The sequence below is a fragment of the Malaclemys terrapin genome, chromosome 5, assembly GCF_027887155.1.
Source record: "Malaclemys terrapin pileata isolate rMalTer1 chromosome 5, rMalTer1.hap1, whole genome shotgun sequence".
NCBI lineage: Eukaryota > Metazoa > Chordata > Testudines > Emydidae > Malaclemys > Malaclemys terrapin.
The window spans coordinates 82,232,594-82,247,006 of NC_071509.1; the positions used below are offsets into that span (position 1 = coordinate 82,232,594).

General features: G+C 41.1%; 1 protein-coding gene across 1 annotated transcript; it reads left to right on the top strand.

Moving 5' to 3' along the window:
* Window positions 1-3,923: 3,923 nt before the first annotated feature.
* Window positions 3,924-13,155, top strand: FGA (fibrinogen alpha chain). The gene is made up of 6 exons (XM_054029506.1): window positions 3,924-4,032; window positions 5,820-5,948; window positions 7,457-7,640; window positions 8,749-8,894; window positions 10,815-11,931; window positions 12,304-13,155. The coding sequence occupies exons 1-6, from the start codon at window positions 3,982-3,984 to the stop codon at window positions 13,011-13,013; spliced, it is 2,337 nt and encodes a 778-aa protein (XP_053885481.1). The 5' UTR covers window positions 3,924-3,981; the 3' UTR covers window positions 13,014-13,155.
* Window positions 13,156-14,413: the final 1,258 nt, after the last annotated feature.

Below are 14,413 nucleotides of genomic sequence, written 5' to 3' on the forward strand. Positions count from 1 at the left end.
TCATTCGACGAGAGTGCAGGCCTCGTCGGCTGCTTATGTGGGTCATGTCCCTATTCAGGACACCTGCAGGGCTGCTACATGGTCCTCTGTCCACACCTTTTCATCGCGCTATGCGATCGTCTCCCAAATGCAGGATGACGCCGGGTTTGGTAGGGCGGTACTCCACCCTGGTAACCTTAAACTCCTACCCACCTCCATCAGGTATAGCTTGGAGTCACCCACTGTGGAATACATATGAGCAGTCACTCGAAGAAGAAAGGACAGTTACCTGTTCCGTAACTGGCATTCTTCGAGATGTGTTGCTCAGGTGTATTCCACATCCCGCCCTCCTTCCCCTCTGTTGGAGTTGTCTGGCAAGAAGGAACTGAGGGTGAGGGGAGTGCGCAGCCCCCTTTATGGCGTGATATAGAGGCGCCACTCCAGGGGTCACAGTGGGGATCCCCCACTACGCGTACTGCTAAGGGAAAAACTTCCGGCACCGGTGCACGTGGCGAGCACACACACCTACTGCGGAATACACCTGAGCAACACATCTCGAAGAACGCCAGTTACGGAACAGGTAACTGTCCTTTCTTCTTGCTGCTCTTCTCCCACAGCCCTCAACTCACATCTTCTGGTCCCTGCAGTGTTCCATCCCCATTCCCCTTTGCCTGTGAGTCCTACCCCTGCTCATTCAAACTTCCCTCCAGAATCAATACTCTTGTTCCTGGGCTCAGCCTGCCTCTCTGAGTTCTTCCCTTTTACTTGGCAGGATTTCTCCACTCTGGTCAGTTCTTCCTGATAGTTTTCATCTGCAGCACTCTCCCAACAGCTCTCAGCAATTCTCCCTCAGTCTCATGCAGCTCTCTCATGGCAACTCTCACTGGGTCTCTGCTGTTCCTTTCTGTTCCCCTTTTTCAACTGTTTCCTGGGTCTTTGGTGGGATTCTCAAACTAGGTGTTCCCCTGACTATCTCACCTGGGGTCCTGATTCAGTGGGTGTGCTCAGACCACACCTGCTGGATCGTATATATACTGGATCAGGCCCCAGCCAAGAGTGAGCAGGTCAGTAATTTTTGTGGCCGGGTGTGTGTCCCAGAAAACCCAATAGCCCTGTGGTTAGGGCACCTAAGTTCCATTGTGGTTGGTGGCTTGAACCCTGTCCCTTCCCTCTGCATTTCACTCCTGTCTAGCTTTGGCACCTCCCTGCTCAGCTTGCTGGCTTCTGAGAATCTGTTTGTTAGATGCCCAGCACTCCCCATGTGTTGTATGGGCATCCCGGATGCCTAACTCAGTGCTGAGAATTCTGCGAGGCAGCAGGGTGCCTAGGAGTTAGGCATTACAACACCAAAGTCCCTTTGTATGAATCTAGCCCTTTGTTGACAGTCATAGGAGCAGCATGAAATGGTGCATGACGTTAAGAATGGAAGAGGGAGACAAAGGATTCAGTTCAACTCCCTTTTTTCACTAGGAGTTGAATTGACCCCTCAGGGAACAATGAACAGGAGGAGAAGCAGGAGCATAAGAAGTGAGAGGGTGAGAAGGGGAACATGAAAGGACTGCTGGATCAATTAGAAGCAGTTATTACGAATTAAATTTGTTGCACGCAGTTAGCAGTAAGTTTTAAAATGTGGCTACAGGATGGCACACAGATACAATGGTGCAGCTTCAGCGTGGTGGGGATGTTTGTGAATGCCTAGTGTGGTGCAGTTTTAAAAACACAAGAGCAAATTTTATTCACTTTCTAAACTGCATAGTCCCACATCTGCATATGCTAGATTTTATTATATTTTGGTGACACTTTTTGTTCCAAAAAAGAAACGCTGTCGAGTATTTGACAGGCAGTATAATATTTACTTGTTTCCCCACATCCTTAAAAATTTTAAGTTTTGTTTTGAAATAGCTATCATCATCATCATCATCTTTGTTTTATATTCCAGTGGCACCCAGAACCACAGATAGAAAGACATGATTCATATATAGAAGAGTTCACAGAATAAGATCCCATTCCGGCAAAGACATATGCATGTGCTCTGCTCTTAAGTTATTATGGCAGCTGATAATGTTCTGCCTCTTAACTGAAAGAAACAGGTCATTGCCAAAGATGAGTGGAAGAGATACATGGAATATACATAAGTGAAGGAGAAACTCTCCTACTATTTAAGGACAAATGCAAATCTCTTATCCAGTCTGGACCCAGTTCTTCTTTAATCCAGTAGGAAAGGTTCAGCCAATGAAGTTTATAAACACCACAAGCACAGTATTTCACCAGCAGAGTTTATAAACTCTGTTAGTGTGTTGGACTTACAGTTAAAATATGCTCATGTCTCTGCTCAATATACAACTTCATATGAACTGATGAACCGTCGTTATTAATTCTGTAGCAACCTCCACATGGACCGGATCTTAATAACTTTGCCAGGAGTCCTATGTGATTTATAACCTCCAAAGACCTACGAAGCAAAATATAAAAAAGGTGAACCAGTAAAAGCATAAATTCTAAATGAATATATTTTCTTTTGTGTGACAGCCAAAGCACATTTAATAATATAACAGAGCCTTCATAGACCAATACCTACTGAATAAACAGAACACGTTGAAAGAACTTTTTGTGCCACCAGGTTATTCGTTAAAGGGTTTCCTTGGTATTATTACACATATTGATATGATTGCAATAAGTCACCATATCACACACTACAGGGATTTTAAATGGGATGTACTAATTCTAAAAATATTTCTCCTATGCTAAATCTCCCACTTCAATCAAAATATGAAACTATGCACTAAGAATAACTACATTGCCATTAAATCAGTGATACTAAATAAGACTGAACCAATCCCTATTTCCCCAGCAGAAAAAATGACTTGAGAGAAATAACCCTCCAGCACCTAGCCCTATCTCATAATATAGGACTGTTCTTATATTTTCTGTTCTTCATACTTTCCTTTAAAAAATGTCTGATTCTTAAAGTGTATGGTCTACATAAAAGTAGGTGTCATTAGGAGACAGCTTTATCCTCTATATTTGTTCCCAGCCATTCAGAGATACTAAGCTGCTGTACAATTGCTGTTTATAAATCAATGTTTATTTCAAAGGAATCAAGTGGAAAACATAGGACAGAGGACACTTGCTCAGGGAAGATTTGGTCAGCCATATACTGTATCTTGTATCTAGCAGTGCATGTTGAAAACAATGGGAAAAGTTTCAGACCCAACTTCTACTTTTTCTTTTCTTAATTTAAATTATATTTTAGTAGCCAGATAAAATAAAGCATGGGGATATATGTATTTCATACTAAGCAAATACTGTTTAATTATATAAATGTGTAAACAGCACAGTTTTACAACTAGGGTCAGCTCGTTAGTCCTTATTTGACGTCAATGGGAATTTTGTCTGAGTAAAGAGCGCAGGATGAGACTGACCCAGAATTATGAAAATGGCAGAGCTGAGCATGGGACGTCCATAGAAACATCTCTCAGTAATTAGTTTATGTCGATGACCATATATATCCTGAATTAACATTTATTAGACTATGATCTTGCTTCCTTTCCTGCAGTAAGTAGCCCCATTGACTTTGAAGTCCACAGAAGATAATCATACAATTAAGGACAAATTTATGATTTTATGATTGCTTAATTATGCTATTTAAATACCAGATTTGCAGCATGAATATCTTCCAGTGGTTAAGTATTGTTGGCTATTTTACATACACGTTATTCCAAAATTTAGTTACCAGAAATGAAGCTGTAGACAATTTCTTTCCTGGAATGTGGGTTCTACCCCACCCCCAAGCTGGCATTGCACAAACTTATCTAGAGCAAACAAACTCAGGAGCTTGTGCAAGAGGCCTCAGGTAACCAACTGGGGGCGTGCTGCATGCAACTCTTCAAACAGAAGAGAACATAATGATTAATCTAAGCAGTTCAGGAAGGTTTAAAATGAAGCAAAAACCAAGTGGAAGGTATCCTTTCCGTCAGACTCCTCCTCAGCCTGCCACCGAAGATGATACTTCTGAGGATCTTGTGCACATGGCTGTGCCTCAGCGTAGTCTGGGTATGATTTCACTTTATTTGACTCTTTTGATATCTTGGCTTTCTCTTTTGAAAAAAAGGGCATTTTATTGAATGAATATTCACGTAACAAACTAAAACAAATACTCTTTGGTTATGACATAGTTTGAAAAAGACACAGACACACACTCACACAAGCCTACCCTAACCACTTCATTACTGGCCCTTCCCACTTGAGTCTCTTCTGCATTTTACTGCCAATCTGGTTCCTCAAGAAGCACTGGAGATGAATTTTGCTGAAGGTATCTGGCAGCGCGAAGAAGATAAATGGCTAATAATCAGTAGATTCAGAGGTGAGGCTGTAAGTCCTTAACCTATTCCACTGCACCTAGGTACAGAGGTCTCCAAGCCCTGTGTGGGATTTTAGATGTTATTAGCCAAATTCTACTCTCAGTTGCACCCCTGGATCTCAGTTGCCTTCAGTGGGATTCTCTGGTTGTACATGAGACAGAATTTGGTCCCATCTTTGCTGTAGTACGTAGGCACAGAATAAGAATGTTGCCATTGATTTCAGTGGCAGCATTGTCAGGCTGAAGGAGAGCTAAGGAGTAATATCTTTTTCAATAAGAAGAGCAGTAGCCTTAGCTCCCAGCTATGCTAATTTAAACCTGTTGTTGGCTAGTTTAAGATTCAGCCTATAATACTCTGGTAAATTCTTATATACACATTTCCTTATTATTCTTTTTGAAAGAAATGAAGAAGTCAGAGTGTGTGTGGGTGATCTGATCAAACAGAAAGGGTCAATTTGGAGCTATTACAATCTATCATGTACTTGTGTGTAAAGTCAATTTTTAAAAGCCCATGGAACATATTTAGGAACTTAATTTTTTTTTTTTTGCTCATTAGATTAAAGATACGTATGGGCCAGATCCTCAGTTGGTGTAAATCAGCAGTACTCTGTTGATTTCAACGACTTTACCCCAAACTAACTGAGGAGCTGGCTCTGGAAGCTAAGATCTTCCTCATCTCTGAGTTAATTTTTATTCTACTTTGATAATTTGTAATGTGGTCAAAGGTACCCAGTGACACCTGATACCTCCCAAAGACATCTGTACTATCTGTTAGAGAAATAGAAATATTGCTGTGATCACTTTCCTGAACAAAGATTAGTATGCATGGTCAAAAATCCTTATGACATTTTGATTTAGAATTGGTGAACAAGGACTTTTTCCTCTTTCAGGATTAAACAAAATCTTGGTATGTTTATTTCCTCCCTCAGTCACCATATTAGTATTATTTTCCTGTGCTTTTAAAGCTATGCCTTCCAATAAAGAGTTATAAACAATTTTGACCTCTTGTAATTTAAAACCACCAGAAGTAATAAAGAGAGATCACCACATAGCATTTCTATGCCTAGTTGTAGCCTAAAGTGTAGACTGAAAATAGAGGTTTATTTTAGAAACACTGAGGGGCTTAATTAAAAGACTATCAATTCAGTTTAAAGCAGTTGTTTTTATGTAAACATATAATATTAAATGCATGCTTAATCATTCTGTTATTAAAAATATCTTAAGCATCATCCAATACCATAGTTATATGCTTTAACTAGATTAGAAGGAGACTCTTATTTGGACAAAACAAAATAATTTCATGCAGGAAACTTATGGACTAGATTACTTACACTGACTGATTATATTTTTCCACATGCCTATTTCTGCCATAGGCTAACTGTTTCATAGAATGTTCAGTGACTTCAGTTTTATTACTTCATTGTACTGCTGTCTATAAAACTAATCTCACTTTTGCTTTTTTCCCTTGTCTCTATGGCAGGCAACAGATGAAGATAGCCTATTTTTGAAGGAGGGAGGAGGTGTGCGTGGCCCGAGGGTGATGGAACATGGAATCCAATCCGAGTGCAAACAGGATAAGAGCTGGCCTTTCTGTGCAGATGATGACTGGGTAAGAAAAGAGGAGGGAAGCAGAAAGCTTAGCTAATCACTGCTACTCAAATGGACCTTAGGTGCACTACACTTCCTTGGTGCCATGAACGTTTACTAAATATATCTTAGATCCAACATGGTATATCTGTAATGCATCAGTTATCACAGCTGTTTTACCTGATTTTCAGGAAAAACTGCTTCATGGGTCAGCAAAGTACTTGTAAGTGCATCAGAGTTGTTTTCATAGTTACAGTCCCACCACCACGCCACTAGAATCCACTATAACACCAATAGTGCATTCATTATTGGATCTTCAGAGCACCAGAATCCAGGCTCAGTGAGTGCTGCAGGGCTACCCTTTGCCATGTGCCAAGCGAATAGTGGCACAGAGCCTCCCACTTCCAAGCATTTTGTGTGGAGAGAGGGAAAAAGAGACAAAGGGATAGAGCAAGGAGGGTGAGAAGATCACAGAGGAATTAAAAATGAGCCAGTGAAAGAGAGAGAGAAAGGAAAGGAAAAAAGAAATTGAAGTAAGTTTAGAGAAAGACAGAATCAGAAAAGTGCCTTAAAGAGAAAGAACAGATAAGAGTGGGAAATTTTCAAGAGTATTGATACCCAAGGACTAAATGGGTGGTGGTGGGGAGGAATATTTACTGGCAGGAAAGAAATGTGGAAAGGAAGAACAAAAAGAAGTTACTTTATATAAAATCTGATGACAAAATGTTCAGTAAAATATACACACTGTTTGATTGACTGGATGTATGTTTGTATAAGCACCCAATCATAAGAGGTCAGGTCCTACACCATCTGACGTTAATGGGAGTTTTGCCATTAACACCAATAAGAGCATGAGCATTATGTATAGTGATTGTTGCTTTGAAAATAGTAATTGGTGCTCCTCTGAGTCCTCTCAGTCTTAATCCTCCTTTGGGCACTTGCCATTTGTACTTTGGTGTGTTTCCAAATCTCCTTGCTTTTCTAGGAACATTTTGCTTTTCTTAGGCAAACTTCTCTTATAGAGGTGCAGATTCTGCCACTCTTCCTCAGACTGAATAATGAATTAATTCTCACAGCACCTCTGGGAGGGTTTGCCATTATCCCCATATTACAAATGGGGAACTGAGACTGAAGGCCTGATTACCCACTCCATCACAGCAATTTTACACTGGTTTAACTCCAGTGATTTTGATGGAAATATACCATTGTAAAACCGATGTAACAGGATGAAGAATCAGCCCCACATTAAATTTCCAAGGTCACAGAGGAAATCTGTAGCAAAGCTAGGGACTGAAAGCAGGTCTTTTGAGTCCCAGTCCAGAGTCTTAACCACAAGACCATCCCTCTTCTACTGAAAATAACTGGACTAATAGTGGAATGAGTGGAGTATGTAAGATAAATGAGGGAATGAGGCAGAATCTGGCCCTGAGCTCATTAGTGGGTTTCCAGGTTTGTACAAAACTTGGTAGTCATAATACTAAAGAAATGTGTATCATTAAGATATTTATCTTTCATTTTTGCTCATTTTAGGGTCACAAATGTCCTTCAGGCTGCAGGATGCAAGGATTGATTGATGAAACTGATAAAGATTTTCATCATAGAATACAAAGAATTAGGAACCTGTTGTTAGATAATGAAAACAAGTACAAAAAATCTAACGTGTTAACTGTGGAAACAATTAACATCCTGAAAGGAAATGTGGCCAGTGGCCATGGTAAGTATTAACATATGCGTTGTTCTAAAATATATACCAACGTTATGTTAACTTCTGCTAAAAGCAGCCAGTTGAAAGCAGGTTTACTTTGTCCTTCTTGTAAGATAACCATGACTTAAAAATATTGGGCCTGACTCTTCTCCGGATTGCGCCAGTTTTATGTTAGTGTAACTACATAGAAATGGAATAATACATCTTAAAGACCTGTACTTTATGCCTTTCCTGCAGTTAATGAGATTTTTGAGTGTGCAAGAAATGCAGGATCAGGCCCTAAATCTATATCTGAAAGAAATATTTCAAAAGCAGGCCTGGGGGGAGAGATAGCAGCTGTTGGCTATGGCAGGTGCAGAATTAGAACAACAATAGTTTTCTGCAGTATTGATCTTCAAACACAGCAATTTACATGGGGCTGAATCCTGTAATCCCTTTGAAAGAGAAACTCTCATTGATTTTTTTTAAAAGTCACTTGTTCTTTTACCATAGTTTTGAGACTATTGCTGCATCCCTGTAGAAGAGAATGCTTAATTATTTTTGAAAACATGAATGTTTCCTTTTCAGAATTATACTTTTGCAAGAAAAATATTTGTGCAAAAGCAAGACTATATTTGCATCTTGTATCTAATTTAACATATCTAAAATCTTCATGATTATAGTCCATGTTTGTTTCAACCACATAAATTTCATACGTTTATTGCAATATTTTCTTTTTAAAAAATGGTAATTCTGTCCTACAAAAGGAATCAAAATGTGTGTTTTCTTTCCAGCACAGTTGGGCTAATGTTTCCAAAACACACTAGGTTCCTTTCCTGCACTATTTTGCACAACCAATTAATATTTAATTAAAATAAATATGCCATAATACTGCTTATTATCAAAAAGGCAGATCATACATAATAACAAGACTCTTAACTAAAATAAAATCTTGTGCTAATTTCTACCTATCCAATATTATGGTATACATATATACTTAAAATTCTAAATGGATCTTTTTCCATGTTAATTTGGATCCTTGTAAATGTATTTCTGATTTTTATTTATTTAATTTGTATCTGCTATTCTTGGGGGAGAAATCTCCCATGAGGCTGACAAGGACATTTTTCTGTTCCAGAGAGTGACATTAAATATGGACAAGTTTCAGAAGATCTGAGAAGGAGACTTGTGACATTAAAGCAGAAAGTTTTTGTCCAAGTAAACAGGATTAAAGAACTGCAAAACAGTATCCGAGATCAGGTTGTGGAGATGAAGCGCTTGGAGGTAGGTGACTGTCATGTAACTTCTGTTATTTCCAAAGCACAGCTACAAAAAACAGGACCTATCAGTCCTTACATCCAGAGGAATTCTGCAGCTGAAAAGAAAATGGACCAATAATTTCACAAGATCTACCTTCAAACCAAACTCCGCCTATATGAGACAGATGTCCCCTCAGACTCAGATAGGCTTGGTTTCTGCTCAATGAGGCTCAGATCCTCCTATGTGAGATTCAGATGCCCCTTAGCAGGCTTGTAGGCTCCCTCTGAGTTATTGTCTGTGTAGTTGTTCCTCTTGTGTTAGTGGGAGAGTTTCTGCCTACTGCCCTCTCTCGGGCAGGAAACAAGAATAGTTAGTGCTGCATTTCCCTACAACTGGCACTGATTGGCCTCAGTGAGTGATGCTCCTCCTTCTCCAAGGAGCTGCAGGTGTGGCTGATGAGAGACTTGTGAGCAGCTAGGGTAGGAGGGAGCACCTATAAAGGTATCTCATCTCTTTTCTGGGCTCTCACAGCTGGCGTATAGCCCATCTATGTTTGTATTAAGATCTTTGGCCTTTTGATTAGCTAGTTGCATTGATGACAACACAAGGTGGCTGTAAGGCAGCAGTAGGACAGGCTGAGGAGCAAAACCAAAATGATGGGCTGCCAAAATATGTCCTGGCTCACCAAGCAGGGCGAGCAACATCATTTTGAACCCTGATCCAGAGGCTAATTCTTCTTTTCATCAGTCGCTCCTTTGAACCAGTTATTCCCACCACCATTATACATACCAGTAGAGTTAGGGCCTTACCAAACTCACAGTCCAATTTGGTCAATTTCACAGTCATAGGATTTTTAAAATCGGAAAATTCATGATTTCAGCTATTTAAATCTGAAATGTCATGGCTTGTAATTGTAGGGGTCCTGACCCAAAAAGGAGTTGTGGGGAGGTCGCAAGGTTATTGTAGGGTTATTGTAGCAAGGTTATTGCTACCATTACTTCTGCCTTCAGAGCTGGGCAGCTGGAGAGTGGCAGCTGCTGGCCGGGATCCCAGCTCTGAAGGCAGAGCTGCTGCCAGCAGCAGCGCAGAAGTAAGGATGCCATGGTATGGTATTGCCATCCTTACCTTTGTGCTGCTGCTGACTGCAGTGCTGGGCACTCAGTTAGTAACCGCCACTCTCCAGCCACCCGTTTCTGGAGGCAGCAGCACAGAAGTAAGGGTGGCATGGTATGGTATTGCCACCCTTACTTCTGCACTGCTACTGGTGCAGCGTTGCCTTCAGAGCTGAGTGCCTGGCCAACAGCCGCTGCTCTCCAGCTGCCCAGCTCTGAAGGCAGTGCAGAAATAAGGGTGGCAATACTGCAACCCCCTCTGCAGAGCCCTTTTGGGTCAGAACCCCCAATCTGAGAAACACTGGTTTCCCCAAGAAATCTGTATATTATAGGTTAAAAGCACACAAAAGACCAGATTTCACAGTCCGCGATGTGTTTTTCATGACCGTAAATTTGGTAGGTCCCTAAGCATAGCCATGTGATTTTTTGACAGGTATACTATAGGTACACCTGCAAGGGCCCAATTCTGCCACTCTGCCTTGCTCTGAGTAGTACCTTATTCCAGAAGACTCCTACAGAAATCAGTGGGACCATACTACACAGTGTGAATAAGAATGGCAAAAATTGGGCCCTTGCAGGGATGATTCTAGGACTCCAGTATTGCCAATTATACATGCTGTAACCATCAGTGGATCTTTGGTGCTTCAGATTTAAAAACTGAGATTTGGAGTAGCCCAAGTTCAATTGTAGGCTGGAGCACACACAGTTGAATGAGAGGCAGTGGGCTCTAGTGTAATCACCAGAGTTCTCACTCTGGTAAAAAGAGAGAGTTGTTTGAAAGAGACAGGGATCACCATCTAAACAAATGTATTTCTCTCTATCTCTTGTAAAGGTGGACATTGATATTAAGATACGTGCCTGCAAAGGATCCTGTGCTAAAAGTTTCAGTTACCAAGTGGACACAGAGAGCTATGAAAACATCCAGAAGCAGCTCACACAGGCCAATTCAATCAATCTGCAGTCTGAACTTGAAACTAGTTCTTTGAAGGTGCTGAAAATGAGGCCACTGAAGGACTCTACTGTTCCTGGGCATTATAAAACTGTGGTTCTGCCAGAAATCCAAGAGCTAACCATCCTTGATGATATTAAACAGGTTGTGATGACCCTAGAAAGGCCAGAAGCAGAGGCAAAAGGATCCTCAGTAGAGACTTCTTCACATGTTTCAGTAGGATCAGATGTAGGTGGAGGACCACGAGATGGCAAAATAGTGACTTCTGATCATGGAAAGGCATCTGGTGGTTTGGGAGAAAGACCTAGCTCCTCTGTAATCCACCATACATGTATCAAAACTATCACCAAAAAAATTATCAGTGGTCCTGGAGGCCCTAGAGAAGAGATTGTTGAAACAATGACTTCACCTGATGGTTCTGACTGCTCCAAATTTCAAGGTTTAGGGAAGGAAGAAGTAGCAGAGCAAGGGGGCACCTTGAATGTCAGAGTGACCTCTCAGGGTGAGAGAGGAGACTTCCCTGACTTTGATGGCTTAACTCCAGACTTTGGAAAATTTTTTACCCCAGGGTTTGGGTCTGCTGGTAGCAAATTCCATACCACCTACACAAGCACTAGTGGCACTGACCGTGGAACTGGAACTGGAAGTTTTAGCAGTGGTGGATCTGCTAGTCACACTATGAGTTTTGGAGGGTCGGAGAGTTTCACAGATCTAGGGGAGGGGGAAGAGGATGTCTTTGACACATCTAAATTCCCTTCCAGCAAAGTTCAGAGTGGCAGTTCGGCTCATTCCAAGACAATAAAGACCAGCAGCAGTAGCAGCTCTACTAGTTTCAACAAGGGTGGCTCCACTTTTGAAACCAAATTGCTAAAGAGCCGAGCAGTGACTGAGGAGTTAGGTGGGTTGCAACATGATGAGAGTGGAGAGGATACCCCAGACTTTCGGGCACGCAGCTTGAGAACAGGAGGAGAGAAGCTTGGAACAAGCTACACTGGGACAGGTATCCATCCACATGACTGAAAATAGATCCTGAGTTAGCAGAGCCAGATTCAGTCCACAATCAAACTGACACGCTGGTTACACTGCAATCCATTTAATTTGATTATACAATGCAAGCAATGTGTCTGTTTGTTGCCATTTAGGATAGGTAGAGACAAAATTTTATATCAATAATTGGATACTAAATGAATTGCACAGATAATGTTATCTGCAATTTAAATTGCATGTAAACTCTATTTTTTAATGTTGCATGGCACATTTCCCAAAATATGGTTAGCAAGTTCCCCTCAACATTATTACTGTTTGGATTCCCGTGAGCCTATGTAAAGTTTTACTGATAACTTCTGTGAACCAGATCAACTTTTTTTTTTAGACTGTGATGATGTCCGCCAGAAACACACTTCTGGTGCCAAAAGTGGCATTTTCAGAATCAAGCCAGCAGGATCCGATAAAGTTTTTTCAGTTTATTGCGACCAACAGACCACTTTGGGAGGATGGCTTTTGATCCAACAGAGATTGGATGGATCAGTGAATTTTAACCGGACCTGGCAAGACTACAAGAAAGGTTTTGGCAGCGTGGATGACAAAGGGAAAGGAGAGTTCTGGCTGGGCAATGAAAACATCCACTTACTGACCCAGAAGGACACTGTCCTTCGAATCGAATTAGAGGACTGGGCTGGCAATGATGCTTATGCAGAATATAATATACATGTAGGTTCTGAGTCAGAAGGCTATGTCCTCAGCGTCTCTGCTTATGAGGGGACATCTGGGGATGCACTGATCATAGGCTCAGTGGAGGAAGGTAGTGAATACACAGCACATGCTAACATGAAGTTCAGCACCTTTGACAGGGACAGGGACCAATGGGAGGAGAACTGTGCTGAAGTGTATGGTGGGGGCTGGTGGTACAACAACTGTCAAGCTGCTAATCTCAACGGCATTTACTACCGAGGAGGCCAGTATGACCCAAGGAACAATGTTCCTTATGAGATTGAAAATGGAGTGGTCTGGATACCATTTAGAGCCTCAGACTATTCTCTCAAAGTTGTTAGAATGAAAATTAGGCCCATAGAAACCCAGTAGTCAAACCCTACAGTAAAACAGGTTATTTTATTTTTGTTTAATATACCTCAAAATACATGGTGTGTCTTTACCCAATCAAACCGAAGGCAACTGAGACACATTTGTGCTTTAAAAAAATAAACATTGTTTAATTGTAAAAGCATTTCTTCTGTCTTCTTATTCACAACTAATACAGCTTGCAAAAAATGTCAAGTTTTATAAATCTTTATAAAGAATAATAAAGTTATGATATTATAGTAAGCATAGCTATTACAGGATTTCAGGAAACATATATTTCTGATGGGGAAAGTGTTTCTCCGCTGAATTTTGTTAAGTATTTTCACAAATTAAGCAAACACATACACTTAAGGTGATAAAGTCAAATAATGATTGTAGCTTGCTGGTCTCTTCTAATCAGTTACCAATATTCTAGAAGAAGTTAATTAATAAAAAATACACTAATATACAGTGATTTTTTCAGGACATAGTTGGAGTTCAACTTGCTGATAATTCGGAGGGGGCAAGCTAATAGATAGATAGATAGATAAATAATTTCTGGGGTCAATAGATCACATTTTAAATCAAGAATTACATTCAATACACAGAAAAAATCAAATAACATCAAAAGGTGGAATTTGAACAGTGCTTTGCAACAAGCCAGCTGGTTCCCATAGTAGTCCCTTTCCATTCCACATTCTTTTTAAGACATACCATTGTCTGGCTATGCCGAAAGAATGACAGGAGACATTAGATATGGGTTTAATCAGGCTGCAACTTTATTATTAGACAGATGTCTGGGACTAACCCGGTGGATAAAATGTGTGCAGTACAGGTGCAAAATGTATGTCCTTCCAGCAGATTCCCTGCTGAGACCTTACTAATTCCAGACAATTTTGGGGGGGGGCTTCCACAGCTCCCTCCCCCCCATTTATCGAGATTCCTCCAGCAATTCCCTTGCCGGGAACTTACCACTTCCAGCCAATTCCAGTGGGAGGGGGGGCTTTCACCAGCTCCTCCCCCTTCTCATCCAGGTCCCTCCAGCAATTCCCTTGCAGGGACCTTACCAACCACACCCCCTCATAGGAGGGGTTAAGGTGGACTATAATGATGCGGGGGTTAGCTCACTGCTGTACCAATTATAGGAGTCCCCAACTGCCCCCGGTTCGCTCAATTACCAAGCACCTCTCCTTAATTCCTTTTCCAAGCCATTTTTTCGTTCTTTTGTGCCTTAATTTATTGAGTACCTGCACTGAACATCCGCTATACACTTAAATAAAGAGTTGCGTTCTGAGTGAAGAGGGAGTGGCCAGGCCCAGCTGACCTTTTTAAACCCATCATTCCTATGTGGTAAGTCATCTATCATGCTGGCTGCTCTTTCAGCAGCTTTACGTCTCCCCTCCTCCCCCAAGCATTGCCTTCTT

Bases quoted from the DNA above. Each gene is read 5' to 3' on its own strand.
- FGA (XM_054029506.1), top strand. From the start codon at position 3,982: ATGATACTTCTGAGGATCTTGTGCACATGGCTGTGCCTCAGCGTAGTC. The intron at 4,033-5,819 runs GTATGATTTCAC...TCTCTATGGCAG, and splicing joins TGTGCCTCAGCGTAGTCTGG to GCAACAGATGAAGATAGCCT. The intron at 7,641-8,748 runs GTAAGTATTAAC...TTTCTGTTCCAG, and splicing joins AAATGTGGCCAGTGGCCATG to AGAGTGACATTAAATATGGA.